Here is a 25,674-nt window from a genome sequence, read left to right on the forward strand (position 1 = left end):
TCACTCACACTCTCTCTCTCTCTCTCTCTCTCACACACACACACACACACACACTCACACACACACACACGCATGTACACGTACATACAAAAAAGATGTACGCATATGTACTGATGTATATACGTATACATGACAACACACCCTTTCACTCACTCTCTCTCTCTCTCTTCCTCTCTCCCCTCACTCTTCTCTCTCTTTCTTCTCTCTCTCTCTCTCTCTTTCCTCTCTCTCTCTCTCTCTCTCTCTTTCACACACACAAGTCCATTTGATTTACACGTACATACATCTTTTACTTTCTCCTCTCTTTCATTTTCAAACAAAAGTAAATAAATAAAAAAGTTTTACAGAAATTAACGAAGTCCAGATGATGAAATCACATTCAGTTAAAAATATTTCTAAATGATTAAAATATTGTGTACGTCAAAAAGTCAATTATATTCATAAAAATGTATAGAACTATATTATCACCCTCAAATTTGAGAAACAACACTCATAACTTTTTTTTTTTAAAGTTAATTGGATGAGATTGATACCATGAAATTTCTCGAATTAAGCTCTATCATTAAAACTTAATCAATTGAGCTCTATCATTAAAGCTTAATTAAAAATTAATTATACTTAAATCCAATTTTTGGGCCTTATATTTTTTTCATGATATTTTACCTCACAGCATTTCTTATACACATTTTTGTTGCAAGGGAACAAAACAATGGAATTCTTCATGGTTTCTTCTGTCATTGAAGCTAAGAAATATATACTTTGCTTTTAAAATAAAAAGTTATTTAGATCTAAACTTGATTGGTGGCGTTATTTACTCTCCTATAATCTTGCTACAAATTTTGACGAAAACTTTTTTCTACTGAATCAAATCTCAATTTTGCATGCCAACCTGTAGCTAAGGGCCATTCCTCTTCAAAAATGTTAATAGTTTTCAATATGGTTAAGAACTAAATTAGCGACAAGCTCTGAAAGATGTTGCTTGTGAGTAAATTGAGGCCTTAAGGAATATTATTCAACTACTAGCGTAGTTGAATTATGTATGTATATATATATATAAATATCTTTTGTAGAAAACGTAAATCTGAAAGAAGAAGCACACTCTAAGATGTAGAGCAGAATATATTAAAAATGGGTAAGGATGGTTTATGGGATTACCTAAGGTTTCCCGTCCATAAAGGATTTAGCTTATCGTCAGACGGGAAACCTAAAGTATATCCCATAAACCGGCCTTCCCCATTATATATATATGTGTGTGTGTGTGTGTGTGTGTGTGTGTGTGTGTGTGTGTGTGTGTGTGTGTGTGAGGTTGTGTACGTTTGTGTGTGTAAACCCGCATAACTTCTGAAGATCACAACTGATTTTCTCCAAACTGGGAACATACATTATTTATGTTCCAGAGATGGTTTTAGACTCTTCACAGTTTTCACATAACGAGTAACGGGCCTTCTGGGAGCAGAAAACACCCTTTCCTGGGTTACGTGGGAAAGGAAGTAACTCTTTGCGAAGTAACTTTCAGAAATTGATTGCCTCCCTTACATCTAGCGCGATTAATGCGCTGAACGTTTTTCTTCATCTTTTTAAAATATTGATATCAATTAATGTTTTTGACAATAAATATAACAGTGTCATCTCAGTCCCCTGTAGGTATTTCTTGACATTTGCTAAGATATTGATATTATTTGCCTTTTTTATTGACATTTCATTATTAACGTACAATTGTCATCTTATTTTATTACATAATATTTATTGACATAATGTTTCCAAAGAGGAGATCCTCCATTACTCGAAAAATTATTACAATCTCAATTGGCTGTATGAAAGAGGAATATTGGCTCCAAAAGACAGCACTGTAAGTAAAATTAATGTGCAGCTGCTGCAGTACCTTCCTGGAAGTCCTCACATTTCTAAGACAGTTGATACAATCCCAGATCCAGAAGAGGTGGTAAATTATCCAACAAAATTTCTCAATTCATTGGAGCCTCCAGGACTACCTCCCCATAGACTGGAACTTAAAGTGGGAACTCCAATAATGCTATTGAGGAATTTGGATCTACCAACACTCTGCAATGGGACACACCTGGTGGTAAAAAAGATGATGCCACGTGTTATTGAAGCCACCATTCTCTCTGGATGTGGAAAAGGAGAAGATTTTTTCATACCCAGGATTCCTCTCGTTCCATTGGGAGCAGAAATTCCTTTTCCATTCAGAAGAGTGCAATTTCCTATACGTAGCAGCTTCGCAATGTCTATCAATAAATCCCAGTGTTAAACACTGTCTGTGGTAGAACTTCACTCGGGAGAGTCATGCTTCTTACATGTACAATTACATGTTAGCTGCTCTAGAGTTGGAAGCATAAAAAAATCTATTTGCATTTTTTCCACAAGGGAAAGCAAAGAATATTGTTTACCAAGAGGTTTTGCAGGAATTACTACATCCTACGATACGCTCCATTGACCACAGTTCTTTGTGAATGGTGAAGATGGATACCATTTTGGCATAATACCAACAAACCCGAAGACTACACCAACAGTTTCCTGCATGGACTTCAGTATCAAAGCATATTTTCAATTGCTCCCACCAAACACGCGGTAAGCAATTATGCCATATATTTTCAACTAATTCATTACTACATATTCTCATGTGACTACAAAGGCTCGGTTTATGTTTTTTATTCTACAGCCACACCAGCAATCCAATGTCAACCCTTCGCCTTCTGCAACATTTCAACAGTTCACTTCCTTGTTGCCGTCTCCCATTGCAGCCCTTTTCCGGAACGTACCCATTTCCGTACAATATCTCCATTACACCTACATTCATTCGACTGTCAACTATACAATGGGTCGTATTAGACACAACGCTGACCGCTGCAAAAGGGAGTATATTCACAGTTTTCAGTGCATTCAAAAATCACATACCCCACCACCACCAATTTTTCATGATAGGTTAGGGCCTGAAATACTCCAAACGGACGTATTACATGTTACTTAGTTGAATTAGCCGATCATGTACGCCACAAATATTTTGTCGTAAATGCTACACCTTCCCGTATCACATGTCTGAACATAACAGTATTATATCTACAAACTATGCCATTTTAATCCCGAGCAATGCCGGGTATTTCTGCTAGTATACATATACATATATATATATATATATATATATATATATATATATATATATATATATATATATATATATATATATATATATATATATATATATATATAATATTTATATAATACTAGTAGTGGCACTCGGCATCACCCGGGAATGAAATTGTTCCTTATATTTTGGAAGGAAAAGGGAAAATATGTTGTATAGAAATTTGTTATTCTAAATTCAGTTTATTCTTCTATTGGGATACAATTTATCTTTCAGTTGCGAAATCAATTCTGAATTCATAATGCAAAAATGATAGCAATAATTAATTCTTTTATTGGCTACAAGGGCTAATATTGAGATACATTAAAGAACATGACAGGACGATACAAAGCCAGAGCAAGAGCCCTTTTCCTTTAATTTCCTTTTTTTACATTGTATGCTCAGAATTGTTTCTTTCACACTGGCCATTCTTTCGACACTCACCACCTTTCAGCAAAATTGCTAGAAGACAACACTTCCCTTCCACCCTCACTTTCCTTTTCATGTGATACTTGAAACAGTCATGCGGGTTTGGCCAAAGAGGAATGTGTCTGACTTTAGCCCTTTCAGTCGAGTCCACCATACTACCCCTTTTACTACAGCCACCAGACAAATGAAAATTGCCTTCCCCTCACGGTTAAAGGAGGCTGGTGGGGCAATCTTCACTATGGATTCAGCTGATAGCCGGATCTGTCCTACACGCGACGGCAGTTGTTTGACGTAAACCCACAGGTCAGCAATGCTCGGGCACTGGACGAGTGCGTGCAGAACGGTTTCGTCGCTCTGAGCGCACCTCGGGCAGGTCCGGTTGACGGCACTTCCGTGCCTGTAAAATTTATCTCGAACAGGCAGCGCTCCTCGGTAGCACTGCCTGGCGAGGGATTTCTGGAAGTTATCCATAGGCTCCGGCCCGAAAGTTCTGCGAATCAGACCAGTAAGTTGATCCTCGTCGACACCTAGAGTTTCCCCAAGAACGTCGTGGCACTTTTCCTCTACTAACCTTCTACAGAACGCTAGAGTGGAACTACTACCGATCGTATTGCCCGCCTGGCGGAGGGCTGTGAGTGCTTGACGGCACTCGATGTACCAAGCGCCCTTCCTCGGTCTGTGCTTTATCCAGGATTGCAGCTCAGTCAAAGAGACGAGCTGTGGAAGAGCGAGTCCGACAAACGGCGACCACACCTGCTCACCTTCTAGGAAACACTGGAGATGTTGTTGTCTGAGTGCATGTCTGCGCATCAGCAACCACGGCATGCCCAGCCCTCCATTCAGCGGTTTTTGACAGCAGATGCAGCGCCTAACCAGTGGAACGCGCCCCTTCCACAGAAAGCGGAAGAGTAAGCGCACATGCTTGGTCAACCAGCAAATGAGATTGGCCACCCTGCTCGTTACCTCGTCCCAGTTTTTCTCCACTTGGAGGTCCGAACCGAACCAGACCCCGAGAAATTTAACCAGACCGTGTGTCCAATGCCCCACGACATTATTGGACGGCGTGGACTTTCCTCTCTAGGTGCCGAGTTGCAAGCCACTGACTTTTTTCCGCGTTAATTTTTGGTCCTGTCACCGTTTTATATTCTTGTAGTGTGTCGCCAATCAGGTCTACATGCCTTTGGCTCGACACTATCACGGTGACATCATCGGTGTAAGCAGACACGCTTCTCCGACACCCTAGATCACGATGGACAATCCATAAAGCCTCCAACTTCCGCAGCAGTGGCTCAAGAGTCAATACATACAGAACGGAGCAGAGAGGGCACCCTTGCCGAACTGAATGGTTCTGAAAGGTGACCATTCACTCGAGCAACCTAGAAGATGCCGTTGTACAAAACAGCGATCCAACTACGGAAGACTGGACCGAAACCGACTGCCCTGAGAACAGCTGCCAAGTATCGATAATAATGATAAAAAACGAAAACGTTTATCGTATGCACAGCGTTGTTCTGGAAGAAGTTTAATTCATATTCATTTACAAATGCAGCCAAGTCTGTGATGTCATAATTTTGTCTCTCTTGCTATGTCTCTTGAAGTTAAATCAATAATTTGACGGTTTGCTTTTGGCAATCCAGAGCCAGACTCTTGCAAATTCTTGCCTTCCATGGCCAAAACCTGATCCTCAATTTCAGTCAGTGCTTGGTTAAAATTTGTTTCAGAGAATTGAATATTGATATCTGGATTTTCCTGTTGAACTGCATACTTTAAGTTTTCAGTCATGGCCTCACGATATTTCATTCAAAGCTGTAGGGGGACTGTCAAGTTGACGCATATTCAGTATAATTGCAAAAAGGTTACGGAGTTTCCTTGGAGAATCTGATACTGATGATTCAGTCAATGCAAGGTCCTAATGCTCATCATTTTCTAAAAAAAAACCTTGCTGATAGCATACTTCCCTATAAGTTTCACACGAATTTTGGAATGATTTGAGACCACATACTTCATGCAAAAGGAGCCGTAAGTAGTCGCATCCTGCTTGACTTGGGAGGCAGGTGACACTGTAAACTCTTGTGCCATTTATTGTTTCTCAAGGTGTAATACTTGGGTAATTGTGGATAAGGGAGTTTTCTTGCATCTTCATTTACTTGACACAACTTTAAAAAGGCAATAAGGGTAGTTTCTTTTGGAGAACGTGCTTGTTGCAAGGTTGTTTGTTTTGCAAAGATAACCCTAAGGCCATTCTCTAGATGGACAATCAAATGAATGGTGGCTGGGTGTCTCTCGTGAATGGGAAAATTGAAGATGCGCCAAAGAGCCTCATTGGTACTGATGTATCTTCCTCTGTCATACTGTACATCGTCGTCATTTTTATTTATCTGTTGGCTGTCATTCTGCATAAGAGTGCATGTTGCAACATCCAAAACTTTGTTTATACATTTGCAAACATACTTAATAGAGTTAACAGAGTTGCAGGATTCAACATTGACTCTGGCTACCTGTACTCGTCTTTGCTTCACTGTAGAATACTGATCATCTACAGCTACCCCGACTCCTTTTGTAGAGAGTGAGAATATTGTTCTCGGAAACATTTTCGAAAATTAAAATGGGGATTAAATGCAAAAATGAGTTACGTGAATATCTTCACAAGAGTGATTGAAATATATGGCGATTGTGGAATGCCCCACGTACACACACACGCACGCACACACACATATACATACAGTATCTAACATCAGATGAAATGGACGTGTATGAGAGAGAATGGGTCTATTGTCATGTATACTTACATACATAAATAAATATGCATACATCTTTTTCTGTATGTATGTGTGCGTGTGTGTGTGTGTGTGAGAGAGAGTGTGTGTGTGCTACTTAGACATCACTCTCTCGGTCGGTCGGTCTCTCTCTCTCTCTCTCTCTCTCTCTCTCTCTTATACACACACACACATGCACACATACATACAAAAAAGATGTATGCATATGTATTTATGTATGTACGTATACATGACAACACACCCCTTGACTGACTCATTCTCTCTCTCTCTCTCTCACACACACACACACACAAACACACACACACAAACAAACCCCCATACATACATAAATGTATACAAACGTACATACAAAAACAACATGGGTGCGTGTGCGACTGAATTATGTGTGTGTGTGAGAGAGAGAGAGAGAGAGAGAGAGAGTGGGAGAGAGATCATTGCAAACAATGAAAGAAATAAACATGAAATGAAAAAATCGTATGAATAAAAGCTCTTGTACCGAATATTTTAATTTGTGAACTTTGTAAATATTTCTTTCAGTAATTTATTGTAGTTGTTTGCAAATAGCGAATTAAAGCTTCAAATGAAAACATTAAAATAGAGAATGAGAGGTTTTGCAAATGAAAACGGAAAATTTCGCCGTTGCTACGTCAATAGCGGAAGTTGACATTGAGAAACCTTTTTAAAGAAGTGAGAAATGAATCATATATATAAAGCAATATTATCTATTTTTAATAAAAAAGAGAAAAGAAAGAAACTGAAAACACTATTATGTATCCGAGGTCAAATTATTCATGCATCCCAAGTCTGGAAGCAATTCGCGCAGCCGTTTTCGCGTGAAAAGCGAATACACACACAGAGGTCTATTTTATATAAGAATATATATATATATATATATATATATATATATATATATATATATATATATATATATATATATATATATATGTATGTATGTATATATATACATATATAATAGAAACATGTTGAAAAAACAAAATAGAAACTACCCGTGGAAATGTAAGGGGAAATATATATATATATATATATATATATATATATATATATATATATATATATATATATATAATACGCGCGCGTGTGTGTATTTGTTTGGCAATATTCTTGTTGTGAAATCGTGTGCTGAACAGATATTGTTATATTTGGGGACGGTCATTTTGTTAATAAATACGCGCACTATTTATTTGATTTTTCACTTTAGCTTTAAACTAATAATAATAATACTAAAGTGAAGATCAAATATATAGTGCGTGTGTTAATTGGCAAAATGACCATTCCGAGATATATATATATATATATATATATATATATATATATATATATATATATATATATTGTCTTTAGTGATCCCACTGATATTGAAGTAAGGGATGTGAACGAAGTCGATTCCCAACATATAATCTCGGACATAACCTTTACTGCTTCAGTCATTACAGCAGCAATAAATGAGATCAAACACTATTATGCTGTAGGCCCTAATAGATTCCCCGCTAGTCTCCTGAAAGAATGTAGACACCAGTTCTTTAGACTCGAGTTATATACTGAAACAGCTCTTGTTGTAGTCTGTTATCCTGGTTTTCAAACAGGGAAACAGTTCCCTCGCAGTCAACTATCGCCTAATCTCACTCACCTGCCATATCATTAAAGTGTTTGAAAAGGTGGTGAGATCAAGGATAGCCGGCTTCCTGGAGAGCCACAATCTCCTAAATTCAAATCAGCATGGCTTTCGCTGCGGCAGGGACTGTTTAACACAGCTCTTACACCACATCGATGATATCTTTACAGCCTTGGAATCAGGTTCGAACTCTGTCAACAGAGTCGACCACAATATCCTACTGTCAAAATTGTCAAATGTTGGAATCCGTGGAAAACTACTGTACTGGATTGAGCATTTCCTGGAGAACAGAGTACAATATGCTGTGATCGGTGGAATCCACTCAAGCCCTGCAAAAGTCACTAGTGGTGTCCCTCAGGGGACTGTCTCGGGCCCGCTTCTCTATATAGTCTATATAAACGATCTTTCCAGCGTCATAAAACACAGCAAAATTAAAATATTCGCTGATGACGCTAAGCTCCAGAAAACTATCAATGAAGAAGAAGAAGACCAAACTGAACTCCAATCTGATCTACATGCTGTGAGTCAATGGGCAGACAAAAACAAAATACAACTAAACAAGGGAAATTTTGAGCTGATGCATTTTGGAAGAAAGACTATGCTAAAACAACCATACTCTCTTCCTTTAGGAGAACCACTCAAAGTATCTAATAATATTAGAGACCTATGAGTAATTGTTGACAACAATTTCAACTGGAGTGCCCACATCAACAATAAGATCGGTATAGCTCGTAGGATGAGCCCCTGGATCCTAAGAACCTTCCGGTCCAGAGAACAATGTGTCATCATTCCTCTTTTCTCCTCCTTTGTACGACCACACCTCGAATACTACTGCCCCTTGTGACCTCCCCATACAAAAGAAAACATTTCTTTAAAAAAAAACGTCATCTTTCTACAACATGCAAGTAAATCAGTAATTACATCAATTTATTTTCCATTTTATTCTACTTGTTTTCCCCCTCTATATTAATAATTTCAATAATCCTAAATATATACAAATGACTTTACCATTATATGATACGGGTTGAACCTTTGAATACCTTGGATTATACAATACCTAATGAGGACTTAACTTCCTCGAACTATAGATATATTTAAATGGTTTTACTATGCACTGTCCGTGAATACTTAAAACCATATATTGTGTTAAGCATGTATTGACTGAGCTCTATTAATCGTTCTTAGCATACATACATACATACATACATACATACATACATGCACACACACACACGCACGCACACATACATACATACATACATACATACATACATACATACATACATACATATATGGGTTCTTTGGGAAAGAACGCAACTCCTTAATTCACACACTACAAATTATCACGATATCTAGGACTATAAAAATTTGCAAGACCTTCCTAAAATTTAAAGAAATGAAGAAAGCAAGATGATTTCCTTCATGACCATGCTACCAAGCGGGTGACCGTTCAAAATTCACTCTTTAAATTAAAAAGTGGAAGAGATCGTATATACATATGTACGTACATGCAAGCATAAGTAGCTGTGCACACGCAACTCGACAGCAAATAAATAATTGTGCTGTTTCACCTTTGTCCCGAAAACTTTTAATTCAGAAGCCTTGGTGTTTCTCTACGGCATATGATAATTAATGTCATTTGTTGCATGTCAGGTTTACTAACGTGTCCCAGTCTGCTTCAAAGACCGAACGAAAATATCAGAAAACAATGGCTATTTTGTTTGAAAAAGCATAGATTGATATATGTATTATAGAATGTTTAATTTCAAAGCAACGATTGTCTACTGCGTCGAGAATATATATATCCGGGTGTTGTCCGTTCTAATTACAGGTGACACCTACTTCCCATTCACCGGAACCCATGCTAAAAGAATTTATTAATACAGGTGGGATGGTAGCCTGACTTTATTTATTTACATATCTTTTCTATTTCATGTTTCTTTCTAAACATTACTTGGCTACCTGAGGTGTTTTTTTCGTCTCCCTAACACTCTGTCCATATTTTAACGCTTCGGACATTATTTTCAATATGAGGTAAGTGTAATTTTTAAGTATTTGTACAATTTGCAGTACCTTAAGAAGTGAGAAAAGAAAAGTGAGAGAGTGTATGTTATGTTTATGTTTTCTTCCTTTCTTTTCTTTAGCTTTTTATAACTAGGTCACCGTGTGAATTTGTATTTGCTATGGCGGACTCTTCTGTGAATTGCTATTGTGGACGACACCTGACTTTTCGGCCGAATATTAAACAGTGTTTTCACACCTTAACTTTTGTTAATCAGCTTATATTTAGTTCTTTAGTTTCTTTAAAACTACAGCTGTGAGTCCGTGCTCTATACAGTTTCATTGTAACAAAGTTTCACAGAATATCTGACAAAATACGGCATACACACGTACCATACTAAAAACGCCTTATTATTGCTACTAATTTACAGTTTGCTTTTTCTTAATGTAAATAACACGTATTTTTATTTCGTTATTTTTTAAATCATATACTAAGTGATTTCCTCGTTACCATCTATAAATATCTTCAGTTTACAACAGGTATTTCCTTGTTTAAAACTCTTGGGTGTGGTTTGAGGGAAATTTGGCTGCTTTCTGCTAGCAAGTCGAGTAACCGCTTTGGATATAAGATTGCTGAGTTGGCTCCTCAGAAATGACCCAACTGTTGATGTGACTCAGTTGCACCTTTGACCAGTCCCTTTTCTAATCATCATTATTTTTATTTTATACACACACTCATTATATATATATATATATATATATATATAGACATGCATATAGCTGTTGTTTAATCCGAAGTCAGCCCCGATTGTGCTACCCTTATCACCAAACCCATTCCTCCCAGTCTTTTGCTATGGCAATGTGCACGCCGGACCACATTCAATAATATAGTCCTGCATGCAATATAGGAGTAATACGAGACAGATTTGACTGTTGTTTCTAACAGGTGGAGCCTCGCTCCTTCGCTATAACACATACACACACACATACGCGCGTGTGTGTGTGTGTGTATGATGTTGTGCACCTGGAAGTGAGGTATATAAAACATATTAAAATGAATAGTACATATAAATGTATGGGAAATTTAGGCAACTGTATCGGATGTATACAAGTTTCGATTAATTTTTTTTATTTTATATATATAAATATTCACGGTATACAGTAATGAAATAGTGTAATAAAGAACTCAATACGAAATGCGAAGTCAAATATATTTCGTATCATAAATGACGGTTGTTATTATCACCAACTATTATGTGTGTTTGTGTGTGTATCTGATGAACGGTAATAGAGTGGTCCGTTAGCTTTTGTGAAATTAGAACAAATGTAAATAAATTAATTGCTTTGTTTTCTCATACCCCAAGTGCGAGTTTGAATACACACACACACACACACACATATATCATATATATATATATATATATATATATATATATATATATATATATATATATATCGAGCCTTGAACTAGGTGCGCAATGATAGTCTTACGATCAAAGGTATTCAAGTCATAATCGTCATTTCATTTCACATTCAGAGTACTCTGGCCTACATTGTCTAATGCCTATGTCTTTTTAAACCAGCAGAATGTGATTTGAGTGTGGAATTTAGTCGAGGCTTTCTCTTCACTGTGGCTTTTGTTGTTCTGATACGGAAACAAGTGCCTAATGTTATTTACTAAAGGATCTGCTTTCCTATCTTAAACACCTGTGAAAGAAATTACTGGAACATTGGTGTGGCTTAATTTCAGTTTCGTCCCGACACTGAATTAGGTATACTGCTTCGCTTACGTTACTATTTTCCTAAGGAAAATGTTATGAATCTCACAACTCCCTCCTCTTTTTTTTATTTATTTTTTTTTTAACTTCAAACTTGTTCTACGTAAGGAATAAATCTTATCTATCCAACATCATAGACTTCTGAGCTTGCTGTTCTTTTGCTCGTCTAAAGTTCTTGGATGTTTGTCACATTATCTGCACAGAGTGCCATCAGCATACTACTAAGAAACCACACCTCTGCAGTACTAATTAGCACTAGTTTGTTGATATTCCTGTAAGGATGGGTTCTATGTATGCCCCTAAGACTCTTTTCCTCACTTTTATAGATAGCCATTTGTGACACTATTTACACTATATGTTTTATTAATAAGGCTTTTGGTTAAGACATACCACATCACTTTTAGAACATATTTATCAAATGTTTTTGTTGCAGTGGAACTGTGTTTGTAGCCAGGTCATAGTCTTATGATGGAAATTTTGACACTTCAAAAAATAAATTTCACTTACTAGGCACTGGTCAGCCCAGGGCTTTTTGTAGAAGACATTTGTCCAAAGTACTATACAATGAAACTGAACCCAAAACCATATAGTTTCAAAGCAAGCTTCTTAACCACACAGTTATGCCTTGTTGATAAAATCTTTTATGATACCATACCATATAATCCCAGTACATGTTTTACTGATAAAGTCTTTTTGTGGATGTTATTAATTTTCCCAAAGCTTTCATTGTCTATCTTTCTGCATTTCTGTATTTCATTCAATATAGTCTTTCACCAAGTTTAACACCACCATCTGATCCATCTGCTTTTAGTGGAGCCCTCTTTATTGTAAGCATTCTCACCAGGTCTAGGTCTCTGCAGAACTTCCTGTTTTCTTCTTACCAGTCTCAGAGGCCCTGAAAAGAGTATACTTGTAATTCTTATTTGTGAATGATGCTAGCATATACCATGCTATCATTAATTTCTTAAGTACCTATGTAGTCACAATCAGACACAAATACTCTTACAAGCCTCCTAACCTTTGACCTGCCAATTCATCAAGATTGTAACTGCTAGAGGGAAACTGCTGCATCAGCACTCAGTTAGTTGGTACTCATTTTCAGTTGAATAAACGAGAGCAACATGAAGTAATCAAACCATGAGTCCACTACCCAGACACCAGGCCACATACCTTCAAGAACTCACACACACATGCTGATACTATATTTCTGTGACATTCATCTTACTGCTCATAAGAATGTATGATGAATTGTTTACTAAATTTCTTTTTATACCTAACTTGTAACAATCAATATTTTATTTCTTTGGATGTTCTTTTGAAGAATTGGAAACAGCTTATTTGCACAAGTGCATTCAGTCAAAAATTCCTCATACCAGATACCAGTAGGTTTCAGGGGTCATCAGAATAGAATATTCACCATTTGGGGGCCTTCCTTTCAACAACTTTATAATGCACTGGGCCCCTGACTCTTGTGAGACCCCATCTACTGGATTGACTGATTAGTATCAATCTCAAGTTCTTCATCAGCACCATTCAAACTGTGGAGTTGTGCAGATCTAACTTATCATGTAGGCAAACAGTTACATGCCTCACACCCACACATCACCTCTCCAGCCAGGTTTCATCATCCTTTTTCAGTTTAACCTTTTTAATACAAACACACATTAGGCCACTCCCACTTCTTGTGATTCTTGTGACAAACTTCCTATTTTAAAGTGATTTAAATCACAGCTTCCATCAAAATTCCGTCTTAATTTATGTTCCAAACACCAGCTTAATAATGACAAAGTTGATTTACAAAATTCTTTTGTTATATTCAAAATTAATTGAAACAAGAAAATGGTTAAAGTATGAAATGATAGATCCCAAGTTGCTGTTATATAGACAGCTTTTCAACTGATTCAGGAATTTTCTATAGAGTTGCTCTAACAGCTAGAAATAACAGCAAAATCTCTTTTAATCACACTTTGCTGCTTTAATAAAGGACATATTGGATAATGTAGTCATTATAAATAGAAAATAGGAAAAAATATCATTGTAACTAGAAAAAGGAAAATAGAAAAATCATGTTATGGCTTGAATGCTTTAGATCTACTTAGTCAGGGCAAACTTGGAGTTAAACAACAACTTCAGTTTTTCTGATTAATCATTCACAGGTCAATGCTTTTTATATCACAGTTGAATTAATCTATTCTGTTAGAGGATTTCCCATGAAGTGGTTTATTTCCTCATTGGTATTTCTTAATATTCCTTTCTACAATATATTTTTTCCTACTATTTTCTTCATTATAGAGTGACCTTTCTATAACTTCTTTATCTTCAGCTTCACTTCACCTCTTTTAACCTTGTTCTTGAAAAATTAATATATACTTGTATTTTGTGTCTTCAAGATTGCACATAATTCACACAAACTTCTGTTTGTCTTCTCTCTCTCTCTCTCATATATATATATATATATATATATATATATATACACACACACACACAGGCATAGCTGTGTAGTAAGAAGCTTGCTTGCCAACTACATGGTTCCAGGTTCAGTCCCACTGCATGGCACCTTGGGTAAGTGTCTTCTACTGTAGCCTTGGGCCAACCAAATCCCTGTGAGTGAATTTGATAGATGGAAACTGAAAGAAACCCGTCGTATATATATGCATATATATATGTATATATCTGTGTGTGTGTCTTTGTGCCTGTGCTTGTCTTCCCATCATGCTTGATAACCAGTGTTGATGTGTTTACATCCCTGTAACTTAGTAGTTCAGCAAAAGAGACTGATAGAATAAGTACTGGGCTTAAAAAAATAAGGTGATGCTCCAGCATGGCCACAGTCATATGACTGAAACAGGTAAAAGAATATATGTATGTATAAAAGTTCAAATAAAGGTTACAAACCTCATTAAGAGATTATAAAATCCAATGAAAATACTGGTTAGTTACCTATTTAAAAAGTGTTGAATATTACAATTGATAATCAACTGTAAGGAAACTAGATAAACTGTGGTTTATATATATATTTTAAGAAGATCAGAAAATAGAGAGATTCTATACTGCTACTGTTTACTTCTTGCTCAGAGATTTAATATTGCTTATTTCTCCTTTTTTGAAATCAGCAACAGTTTGTCACTGGAAAAAGCATATGGTACTTTGCATGTGAAATGAGTTTTCATCACTAGCTCATGATTATCACATACTGATGACCGGTTACTACCCAGAAACCTGGGTCTGTGCATATCACATAAGGCTAGAGATGGAAACAATGAGTTTCCCCTCGCGAATACTAATTGGACACAGATGGTGTGTCATTAACCAGCTGGACAAAATGTCCTCTTGGGGCTAAAAACAATAGCATAGTCTTCAATGGGACCACCACATTTAGTTGGCAATTATATTTTACAATGATAATTAATTTATTAATTAAGAAATTAAACATCATCTCTGACAGCTGTTTCGATTCCAGACCTTTAGAAATTAATTACCATAAAACCATTTAAAAGTTGAATCTCATCAGAGTTGACTAAAGATATACAATTAGGTGTTCATATTCCTGCTTGTTGAATATATGGTTCCAAACCATTAACTGTTAAAATTTATATATAAAGAACATGGCATAAACTTTACAAAGGGGAGGAAGGTAGTATATTTATTGGAGTTATAATAAAAGTAAGAATAGAACAATATATCCTTCTAGGATATTAAATAAAAGAAAATGTGAAAGTAGGTATATAAGTATAATTGCAATATATTACAATGTATTATGCACCAATACTAATGCTATAGATAAGCAGTGTGTAAATTAATATTAGTAATTTACACACTGCTTATAACAATAAAAATGAAATGAAACTTAGATATAATTCTCATCTGTCAAGCTTCAGGAATAGAAATAAAGCTAACTCTACAGGGTTAAGCAGTTACATCTGGGAATTTAAGGATAATAACATTAATCATAGATTAGAATGGCACATCCTAGCCAAAACATCTTCATACAACCTTAAATATAAATGCTGCAATTTATGCATCAATGAAAAATACTTCATTTTAATGGCCAAATCAGAATTGTTTAATAAATGAGACGAGAAAAAGATAGCATGCTTACATAAAGATAAATATATATATATATATATATATATATATATATATACACACATATATGTATATATATACATATGTATATCATCATCATCATCGTTTAACGTCCGCTTTCCATGCTAGCATGGGTTGGACGATTTGACTGAGGATGTGAAACCAGATGGCTACACCAGGCTCCAATCTGATTTGGCAGAGTTTCTACAACTGGATGCCCTTCCTAACGCCAACCACTCAGAGAGTGTAGTGGGTGTTTTTACGTGCCACCAGCACGAAGGCCGGTCAGGCGGTACTGGCAACGGCCATGCTCAAAATGGTGTATTTTATGTGCCACCCGCACAAGAGCCAGTCCAGGGGCACTGGCAACGATCTCGCTCGAAAATCCTTACACATGTCACGGGCACAAGTGCCAGAAAGGCGATGCTGGGCACAGGTGCCATCCCGATTTCACTTTCACTTGCCCCAATAAGTCTTCGTAAGCTGAGTTTTGTGTCCAATGAAGGAGACGACGTTGGCATGGGTGCCAGTCTTTGAATTTAGTTCGATTTCACTTGCCTCAACAAGTCTTCGCAAGCTGAGTTTAGTGTCCAATGAAGGAAAGGTACATATAAGTGGGCTGGCTACACCCCTGGCAGAGGCCTTGGATTTAGGTCTTACTTGGCTTGCCGGGTTTTCTCACGCACAGCATATTTCCAAAGGTCTCAGTCAGAAGTCATCGCCTAGGTGAGGCCCAATGTTCGAAGGTCTTCCCTCACCACCTCAGCCCAGGTCTTCCTAGGCCTACCTCTTCCATGGGTTCCCTCAACTGTTAGGGTGTGGCACTTTTACACGCAGCTATCCTCGTCCATTCTCGCCACATGTCCATACCAGCGCAATCGTCTCTCTTGCACACCACAACTGATGCTTCTTATGTTCACCTTTTCTCTCAAGATACACTCTGTCGGGTATGCACACTGACATTACTCATCCATCAGAGCATACTAGCTTCATTCCTTGTGAGCTTACGCATGTCCTCAACAGTCACGACCCATGTTTCACTGCCATGTAGCATGGCTGTTCGTACACATGTGTCATACAGTCTGCCTTTTACTCTGAGTGAGAGTCCCTTTGTCGCCAGCAGAGGTAAGAGCTCTCTGAACTTTGCCCAGGCTATTCTTATTCTATCAGCTACACTTTCAGCGCATGCACCCCCACTATTAACTTGGTCACCCAGATAGCGGAAGCTATCCACTACCTCTAGTTTTTCTCCCTGGAATGAGACAGAAGTTGTTTCCTGTTTGTTTACAGTGTTTATTGCACCTGAACATCTACCACATACAAAAACTAACTTCCTAGTTAACCTGCCTTTGATATTGCTGCACCTCTTATGTGTCCCTAGCTTGCACTGGGTACATCTTATAGAGTTACTACCTACACCTTTTCTACATATTGAGCAGGGCCATCTACCTGAAGGGGTTTATGTTTTATCTACCTTCCTACTTATTAGGACTTTGGTTTTAGCTAGGTTGACTCTAAGGCCTTTCGACTCTAGTCCCTGCTTCCACACCTGAAACTTCTCTTCTAGTTCTGATAGTGACTCAGCAATTAGTGCAAGGACATCAGCATAGAGGAGCTCCCAGGGGCATCCTGACTTGAATTCCTCTGTGATCGCCTGGAGGACTATGATAAATAGGAGGGGGCTGAGGACAGAACCTTGGTGGACCCCTACCTCTACCCGGAATTCTTTACTGTACTCATTTCCAACCCTCACCTTACTGACAGCATCTCTGTACATGGCTCGCACAGCTCTCACTAACCATTCTTCTATCCCAAGTTTCGTCATTGACCACCAGATAAGGGATCGGGGGACCCTGTCAAAGGCTTTCTCCATGTCAACGAAAGCCAGGTACAGAGGTTTATCCTTGGCTAGGTATTTCTCCTGCAGCTGTCTTACCAGAAATATGTCATCAGTGGTGCTTTTACCTGGCACGAACCCAAACTGCATCTCATCTAAATTGATTCGCCCCCTAATTAGTTGGGCTATGACTCTCTCCGTGACTTTCATTACCTGATCTAACAGCGTGTGCATGTATATATATACATATGTATATATGTGTATGTATATATATACGTATGTATATATGTGTATATATATATATATATATATATATATATATATATATATATATATATATATATATATATATATGTACATATATATATATATATATATATATATATTTATTTATATATGTAGGTATGGAGGCGTATGGTTTAGTGGTTAGGGTCTCAGCATCATTATCGTAAAATTGTGGTTTCGACTCCTGGACCGGGCGACGCATTGTGTTCTTGAGCAAAACACTTCATTTCACGTTGCTCCAGTCCACTCAGCTGGCAAAAATGAGTAACACTGTGATGGACCGGCGTCCCGTGCAGCTGGGGAACACATACGCCATTGAAACTGGGAAATCAGGCCCATGAGCCTGGCTAGGCTTTAAAAGGGCACATTTATTTATTTTATTTATATACGTAGGTATATATGTATGTATGTATGTATATATACACAGAGGTATATTTGTATGCATATATCTGTATATATATATATATATATATATATATATAGATATGTATGTATATATGTGTGTGTATATATATATATATATATATATATATATATATATATATATACATACACACACACATATATATATATAAATATTTTTTATGCACCCTTTTAAAGCCTAGCCAGGCTCATGGGCCCAGTTTCCCGGTTTCTATGGTGTATGTGTTCCCCCCGCCCCCAGCTGGACAGGATGCCAATCCATCGCAGCTTTACTCAAGAAACAGGAAGAAAGAGTGAGAGGAAGTTGGGGTGAAACAGTACAACTGCGTTTTCCACAACCCCGTGCCAGAGCCTCGTGGAGCTTAATTTGTTTTCGCTCAATAAACACGCACAACACCTGGTCTGGGAATCAACGTGATCCTCCGACTGCAAGTCCGCTGCCCTAACCACAGGGCCATTGCGCCTCCACATATAAATAATTTGAGAAAACAAATTTCCAAATCAATCAGGTGTAATTCTACAGCATTATATGCATCTACATATCGTACTTTGGGGTCTTATTTATCGTGTATTTATATATTTATCTATAAATATACAAAGTATCAGATAAAAGTCAATACTCAATTTTTGGGATTAATCGATATGCGGGTATTCTATTTCAGATAATACAAAAATAACCTAACGAGTATATCTGACAGTAAATTCATAGTATCAGTTTGCACATCACAAAATAATACTTAAAGGATATAACCAAAATTACCAGCTGGGTATATAATATACTTCATTAATTATATCATACTTTAGTTAATATATTTATTAAATAAAAAGGAACTACATGTTTTTCAGTATTGGTAGATTACAATATACATATACACACCTATATACCTGCATATACACATATATAAATACATACATGCAATCATCAGATTTACAATTATTCCAACACATCTTCAGGTTCTATTTCAAAATATTGTATATCTAATTTTACATCCTTTTAAAAATAAGCAATACAATTAAGCATTAAAGATTAAAACTTACGAATTAAGAATTAAGAATAAAATTATACTTTGTAATATTAAGAATTAAAATTTATAAATTATACATTATAAATATGTATTAGTATATATATCAATCATGTAAAATCAAGTACATGTCAAATAAAGAATGTGAGATATAAGATTAAACATCAGAATAAAAATGTCTGTGTTTAAATGTGATATATAACAAGAAAAATTCAAATACATATTTTTAATTGTTAATTCGTAATTTTTAATCTTTAATGCTTAATTGTATTGCTTATTTTTAAAGGGATGTAAAATTAGCTATATAATATTTTGACATAGAAGTTGAAGAGATGTTGGAATAATTGTAAATCTGATGATTGCATGTATGTATTTATATATGTGTATATGTAGGTATATTGTTGTGTATATGTATATATATTGTAATCTTCGAATACTGAAAGACGTGTAGTTCCTTCTTATTTAATAAATATAAGTATTAACTAAAGTATGATATAATTAATGAAGTATATTATATACCCAGATGTATGCATATATCTGTATGTATATATATATATATATATATATATATATATATATATATTGTTATGTCTCAACACTACTGCTATCTAGCACCTTCGGATGATCTCTACTCAACCGCTACACAACTGCTACTCAACTGCTACTCAACACACCTACCACGCCCAGACTACCTCTATTTATATGTCTTGGGAGACCTACTTCTTCACCTGGCGGTGTCGACACAACATATATATATATATATATATATAATTGTATATAAATATATATATATATATATATATATATATATATATATACATATGTACATATGTATGCATATATATGTATATATATATATGTATGTATGTATATATGTATATATCTATAATGTAAATCACGTTTTGTGTGTGTGTGTGTAAAAGAATCTAATAGCCGTATTTTTCAACTGATTTTCTCCACACTGGGAACATACATTCCTTATGTTCCAGAGATGGTTTTAGACTCTTAAAACGTCACACATAAGTACTAGGCCCTCTGGGGCCAGAAAATCCCCATTCCTTTGTTATGTGTATTTGCTCTTCACGCCTATCTCTCTATATATACATCTCTTTATCCATATCTATCTGTATCTATCTGTCTATATCTTCTCTATCGATCCAATTTGTCTAACTAGCTCTCTCTCTCTCTCTCTCTCTCTCTCCCTCTCTCTCTCTCTCTCTCTCTCTCTCTCTCTCTCTCTCCCTCTCTCTCTCTCTCACTTTATGGCTTTCACTGTAAGTTTTCAATTGCTATTTACAAACAACAACAAATTACTGACAGAAGTTCACAATTACTGATGAAATTAATTTCATACATAACTTACTGACATATGTAACTTCATAAATTTCACTTCAATTTGTACACTTTGTTAAATTTGCCTACAAATTTTTTATTTACTTTTGCAACGTTTTGTGTTTTTTTGTTTTTTTTTTGTTGATGGAATTAATGATAAATGTAAGTTCATAATTTACTGACAGAAGTAACTTTAAAAATTTCACTTAAATCCATACACTTAGTTAATTTCCCTAGAAATTTCTTATTTACTTTTGCAACGGTTTTGCGTTTTTCTGTTGTTAGCGGCTTTTTTTTCTTGTTCCTTTGATATTGGCTCTCTTTGGTTCACTAAGTGACAAATTTCTCATGAACCCATACAGTTTTTTATTTTCCATAAAAATTTCTTATTTACTTTCTGCTCGTCATATTAAGAAATATAATTTCTGTTACCCAGTTATTTAAATTTTTTACCATCTTCTGCACCCATGTATTCCTGTATACGTATATACCTATGCCTAGAAGGAAAGTGTCAAATTTGGCTACAATGTCAAGGTCAACCAAAAGAATTTCTCTATCCAGGGAAAGAGAGACAGCTGCAGAAAGGAAATCATACCAAGAAACGAACAGACTGTGCATTACAAAAGCCAGAACATCTCAAAGTGATGAACAGAGGTATGCACAGCTGACAAGGAATAGGATTTCTACTGCAGAACAAAGCAATTGCAACAGCTCAGGGAAGCAACTTCTATGAGGTTGCTTTCAATTATGATCCAGCAGTTCATTATACAGACGACACTAGAGTTTCTATTGGTGAAATGACAACTGAGTACATACATTGTAAAGCAAGGAAGTGGCCTGGAGAGACACCTGCACTGTATTGCATTGGTGGAAAGGTTAAACTCCCTGCAATCCCCCAACCTCCAGAACCATTGAAGAAACTGTTGTCAGCAACTGACCAAGATTTCAAGCACTTCCAAAACAAAATTAGGCAATGCAATGCTGCACTACAGATGACATCATTTCGAGCCACATGAGATTTAACTGAGTCAGGATTCATGCAAACTTTCAAGATCTGAGGTCAGATTTATCATTGGATTGGCTCTTTACTACCTCTGTCAAATGAGTCACCAAAATCGGCCTTTCATTATATATAATCTATACCTGTTTTTTTGGTTATGAAATAAGCTACACAAAACGTGTTTTTGAATTACGTGTATTTACTTCATATGAGTTGAAAACTTTCTTTTAACATTTCACTTAATGTCTGTTCCAAGCTGTCATGGGTTGGAGAGTTGTTAATGTAGAAAGTTGGTATCTCAGCTACTAACAGTTGAGACCTCCATAATCTAGACAGTGTTTTGAAATTTCATTATTCTCTTTAACCTGGGCAATGCTGGGTATATCTGCTAGTGTATATGTATGTATATGTATAAGTGTATATGTATATATATCTATGTGTGTGTGTCTTTTTGTTTGTCTCCCACCAATACTTGACAATGAATGTTGTGTTTACATCCCTGTAACTTAGCAGTTCAGTTGAAGAGACTAGTAATATAAGTATCAGGCTTTAAAAACATATGTCACAGGGTTGATTTGTTGATCTAAAACATAATCCCTCAAGGCAATGCCCCAGCATGGCTGCAGTCAAATGACTGAAACAAATAAAAGATAATAGATATACTCGACAAGCATGAAAATGCCACCCACTAGGACTCTTTGAGATTAATCAAACAATACTGCATGCATTCCTGCATTGTTTGCACATTGTTTAGTTCTAGAGAATGTCACTGTTGTTGCATTTTGGACAAATCCAGTTACCAGCAGTCCTTCATGAAGATTACTCCTCTACTCTCCCTCTAATAATGTTGGGCAGCCAGGTTTTCTGTTTTGTGTCTATAGCAAAAGAGGTGTGATGGACAATACTAACAGATTTGAAAACAAGCACTTTGTCTTTGGTCCAGCCTTTATTGACTTTCTTATTTTTACTTGGAAGGGAAAGTTGCTTTCCTTGCCAAGCAGATCTTGAGAAATGCTCTCCTCCTGTAAATTGTTAAAAGCTGGGTGCCTGGAAAAAATGATTAGGGTGAATTCTAAGCATGCACCTGTATATTGGAAAACATTTGGGTGAGGGCCTGGAATTTTTGTGATCAAGATGGTCATGGAACTGTGCGGTTCCTTGATTGTTTCTAGTTGAAAGCTCTCCTGTATCTGGAGGACTGTATCATCCATATATATATATATATATATATATATATATATATACATACACACACACATATATATATACACACATATTTAATACACTATTTATACTTTTCATCTCACTTCTCTGCCTTTTTTCCTCACCCAGTTTTTGATAAATCCCATGCAAATTGTAATGTGTCTTTATATCCCTCTCATGTGATGCCCTTGTGGCAAATTATTTTTATTACAAGTTTCATATACTGGAAGTATAAGTCATAACCATAACATGGTTTTCAGTTTCGGTCTGCTCTGTTGCATTTATAACAGTTATGACCTTGAGAAATACATGCTCATCATGATTTACAATTCAAAATCATTCTTGGCTTCGTATATACATAAAAAAATCATCAGCATCATTATTGTTTTTGTTTTTTTTTTCCAAACACATCGTTCACACTTAGTAAAAACAATATTCGGCTTCCTTAAACCGGTTTATTTTGTAGGCTGTTACAATGCTTAATTGTAAGTAAATATTGCCAATCCTAGCTGACTTTGAATTTTCTTCTCTCACCTCAATGTGTGCTAAGCCAATCAGTAAGTGTGGACCATTCAGTTCTTCTTGTGTTAAGACTATTTGAGTGTTCTTTAACCATTCTTAAATATGATTAAGCAGATCTGTAGGTTTTTGTCCTGGATTTATCCATTACCAAACAATATATTCATTAAGAATGTTTTACTGTGAACTGATAACAAATTGCTCTACAGTAAAGTAATTGATATCACAATTGTATGTTTAATGAAGGCGTTGGGAAGACGGTGAGCTTCTGGTATGACAAGTTTGTGACCTGATTTCAGTTATGAACTACTTTTATTTCTGTCTTCATTGCCATTGCTAATGTCCTTTTGTAAAATATCAATACGACTATGCTTGTTTTTCTCTTGTTTAAACATTTTTGTTTTCATATCTACATAGAAGTAGTAATACAGAAACTTGTAGGTTATTCTGCCTGAGACATCATGACACCTGCTATGTTAAGAAATGAAAGTAGTTTATAAGTATGAATGTATAGTATATATAGGTATAGATGAGAAGTTCAAAACTACTCGATGCCAAGAGGCAAAAGTTATTTATGATTATTACAACTGACATTTCACATCTAGTTATTTGAATTCCACATTGCCTCTCATCATCATCATCATCATTTTGACATCCACTTTTTCATGGATCAGATGATAACTTTATTGAGGCAGGTTTTTCTATAATCAGGTTATTTTTTTGTCACCAACTTCCCCTTGTTTCGAAACAAGGTAATATTTCCCCTAGTCTAGTGATGAGCCCACCCATGCTTTAATGGAATATTGGTTTAAAAATTACATTGTTTGCAGTCAGCATGAATATGTCAAGACAAGGGGAATATATACCCACACATCCATGAAAAAAATAAAACACTTTCAGAAACATCTGAAGAAAAAGAAAGCTCAATTGAATTAACCATTTCTCCAAATAGAAGAATTCAACAACTTCATAATTAACATAGACACTGCAGTTCATGCATTCATTAAATATTTAGAGGCACATTTAAAAAAAAACATAACCTACAAAACAGCATCTGATAAAAGCTAGAGATAACCTCAAGCACTACATATCAAGACCTTGTATGCAACAGAAATAAAACACAGCATCAAGAAACAAAGAAAATGTAGAAAAACAGAAAACTGGCAAACATTTGTATCCAACATAAACCAAACAGTCAAACATCCATATAAGGTAATTAGCACCATCAACACTTCTAACAATAATTATGTTGTTCTATATTTAAGAGATGAGGAGTTATATACATTATTTACATTTTTTACAATTGACGGACATTTGTCCTCATTTTGTTTGTTGTTAACACAACGTTTCAGCTGATATACCCTCCAGCCTTCATCAGGTGTCTTGGGGAAATTTCGAACCTGGGTTCTCATTCCTAAGGTATTTTTCGATGTTATTATTATTATTATTATTATTATTCAGGTCACTGCCTGGAATCTAACTCAGATTCTTGGGGTTAGTAGCCCGCATTCTTAACCACTACGCCATATACCCACGGGCATATGGCATAGTGGTTAAGAGCACTGGCTGCTAACCCCAATATTCTGAATTCGATTCTAGGTAGTGACCTGAATAATAATAATAACATCAAAAAATACCTTAGGAATGAGAACCCAGGTTCGTAATTTCCCCAAGACACCTGATGAAGGCTGGAAGGTATATCAGCCAAAACGTTGTGTTAACAACAAACAAGATGGCAAATATTTGTCAATTGTAAATAATGTAAATAATTATGCTGTATCACACAGTACAATAACAACCTCATCAAAAGTTTATCAAAAAATTAACCATAAAAATACTCACAAAAAATGCATTTTCTACTCAGAGGAGTGGTTTTGAAATGTTGTGTAAGGGTGTAGAGATGTTCCATGGGTTTTTAAAAATAATAATTTAAAGCTTTAAAAAATTCATTCTAATGCTTCAACATCTTGGAAAATATGTTATTCATAATTTTATTATCTACAAGTATAATTAATAATCAAAACATAGCAAGCCATAGTTTTCTAAATTCTTGATTTGAAAATTTAATCAACACTTGGTGCCTGACAGAATGAAGTTGTCAGAAATCTAGGATTAGGTCAACAGTTCTCAATAATTTTTGATTTCACAACACACAAGAGATTGAATAAAATATTTCTGGTGCACTTTGGATGAGAAATTTTTTTTTA

General features: G+C 35.9%; 2 protein-coding genes across 3 annotated transcripts in view; one reads left to right on the forward strand and one right to left on the reverse strand.

Moving 5' to 3' along the window:
• Nucleotides 1-5,574: 5,574 nt before the first annotated feature.
• On the reverse strand, nt 5,575-6,162 carry LOC149133699 (uncharacterized). The gene has a single exon (XM_089358227.1). The coding sequence runs from the start codon at nt 6,160-6,162 to the stop codon at nt 5,575-5,577; it is 588 nt and encodes a 195-aa protein (XP_089214353.1).
• A 1,915-nt stretch (nt 6,163-8,077) lies between these two features.
• The window catches only part of LOC106871114 (uncharacterized), a 94,142-nt gene continuing 76,545 nt past the window's right edge, over nt 8,078-25,674 (forward strand). Inside the window, exon 1 of one of the 2 annotated variants that reach the window (XM_014917424.3) lies at nt 8,078-10,015. In XM_014917424.3, coding sequence (XP_014772910.1) covers nt 10,011-10,015 — 5 coding nt within the window. In that variant the 5' untranslated portion in view covers nt 8,078-10,010. The remainder of the gene's footprint in view (nt 10,016-25,674) is intronic. The other variant, XM_089358599.1, reaches the window with a different exon arrangement.

The sequence above is a fragment of the Octopus bimaculoides genome, chromosome 10 (assembly GCF_046866305.1).
Source record: "Octopus bimaculoides isolate indiv1 chromosome 10, ASM4686630v1, whole genome shotgun sequence".
NCBI lineage: Eukaryota > Metazoa > Mollusca > Cephalopoda > Octopoda > Octopodidae > Octopus > Octopus bimaculoides.

What these genes read in the sequence shown, in the direction of transcription:
- LOC149133699 (XM_089358227.1), bottom strand. Translation starts at nt 6,162, where the DNA reads ATGTTTCCGAGAACAATATTCTCACTCTCTACAAAAGGAGTCGGGGTA.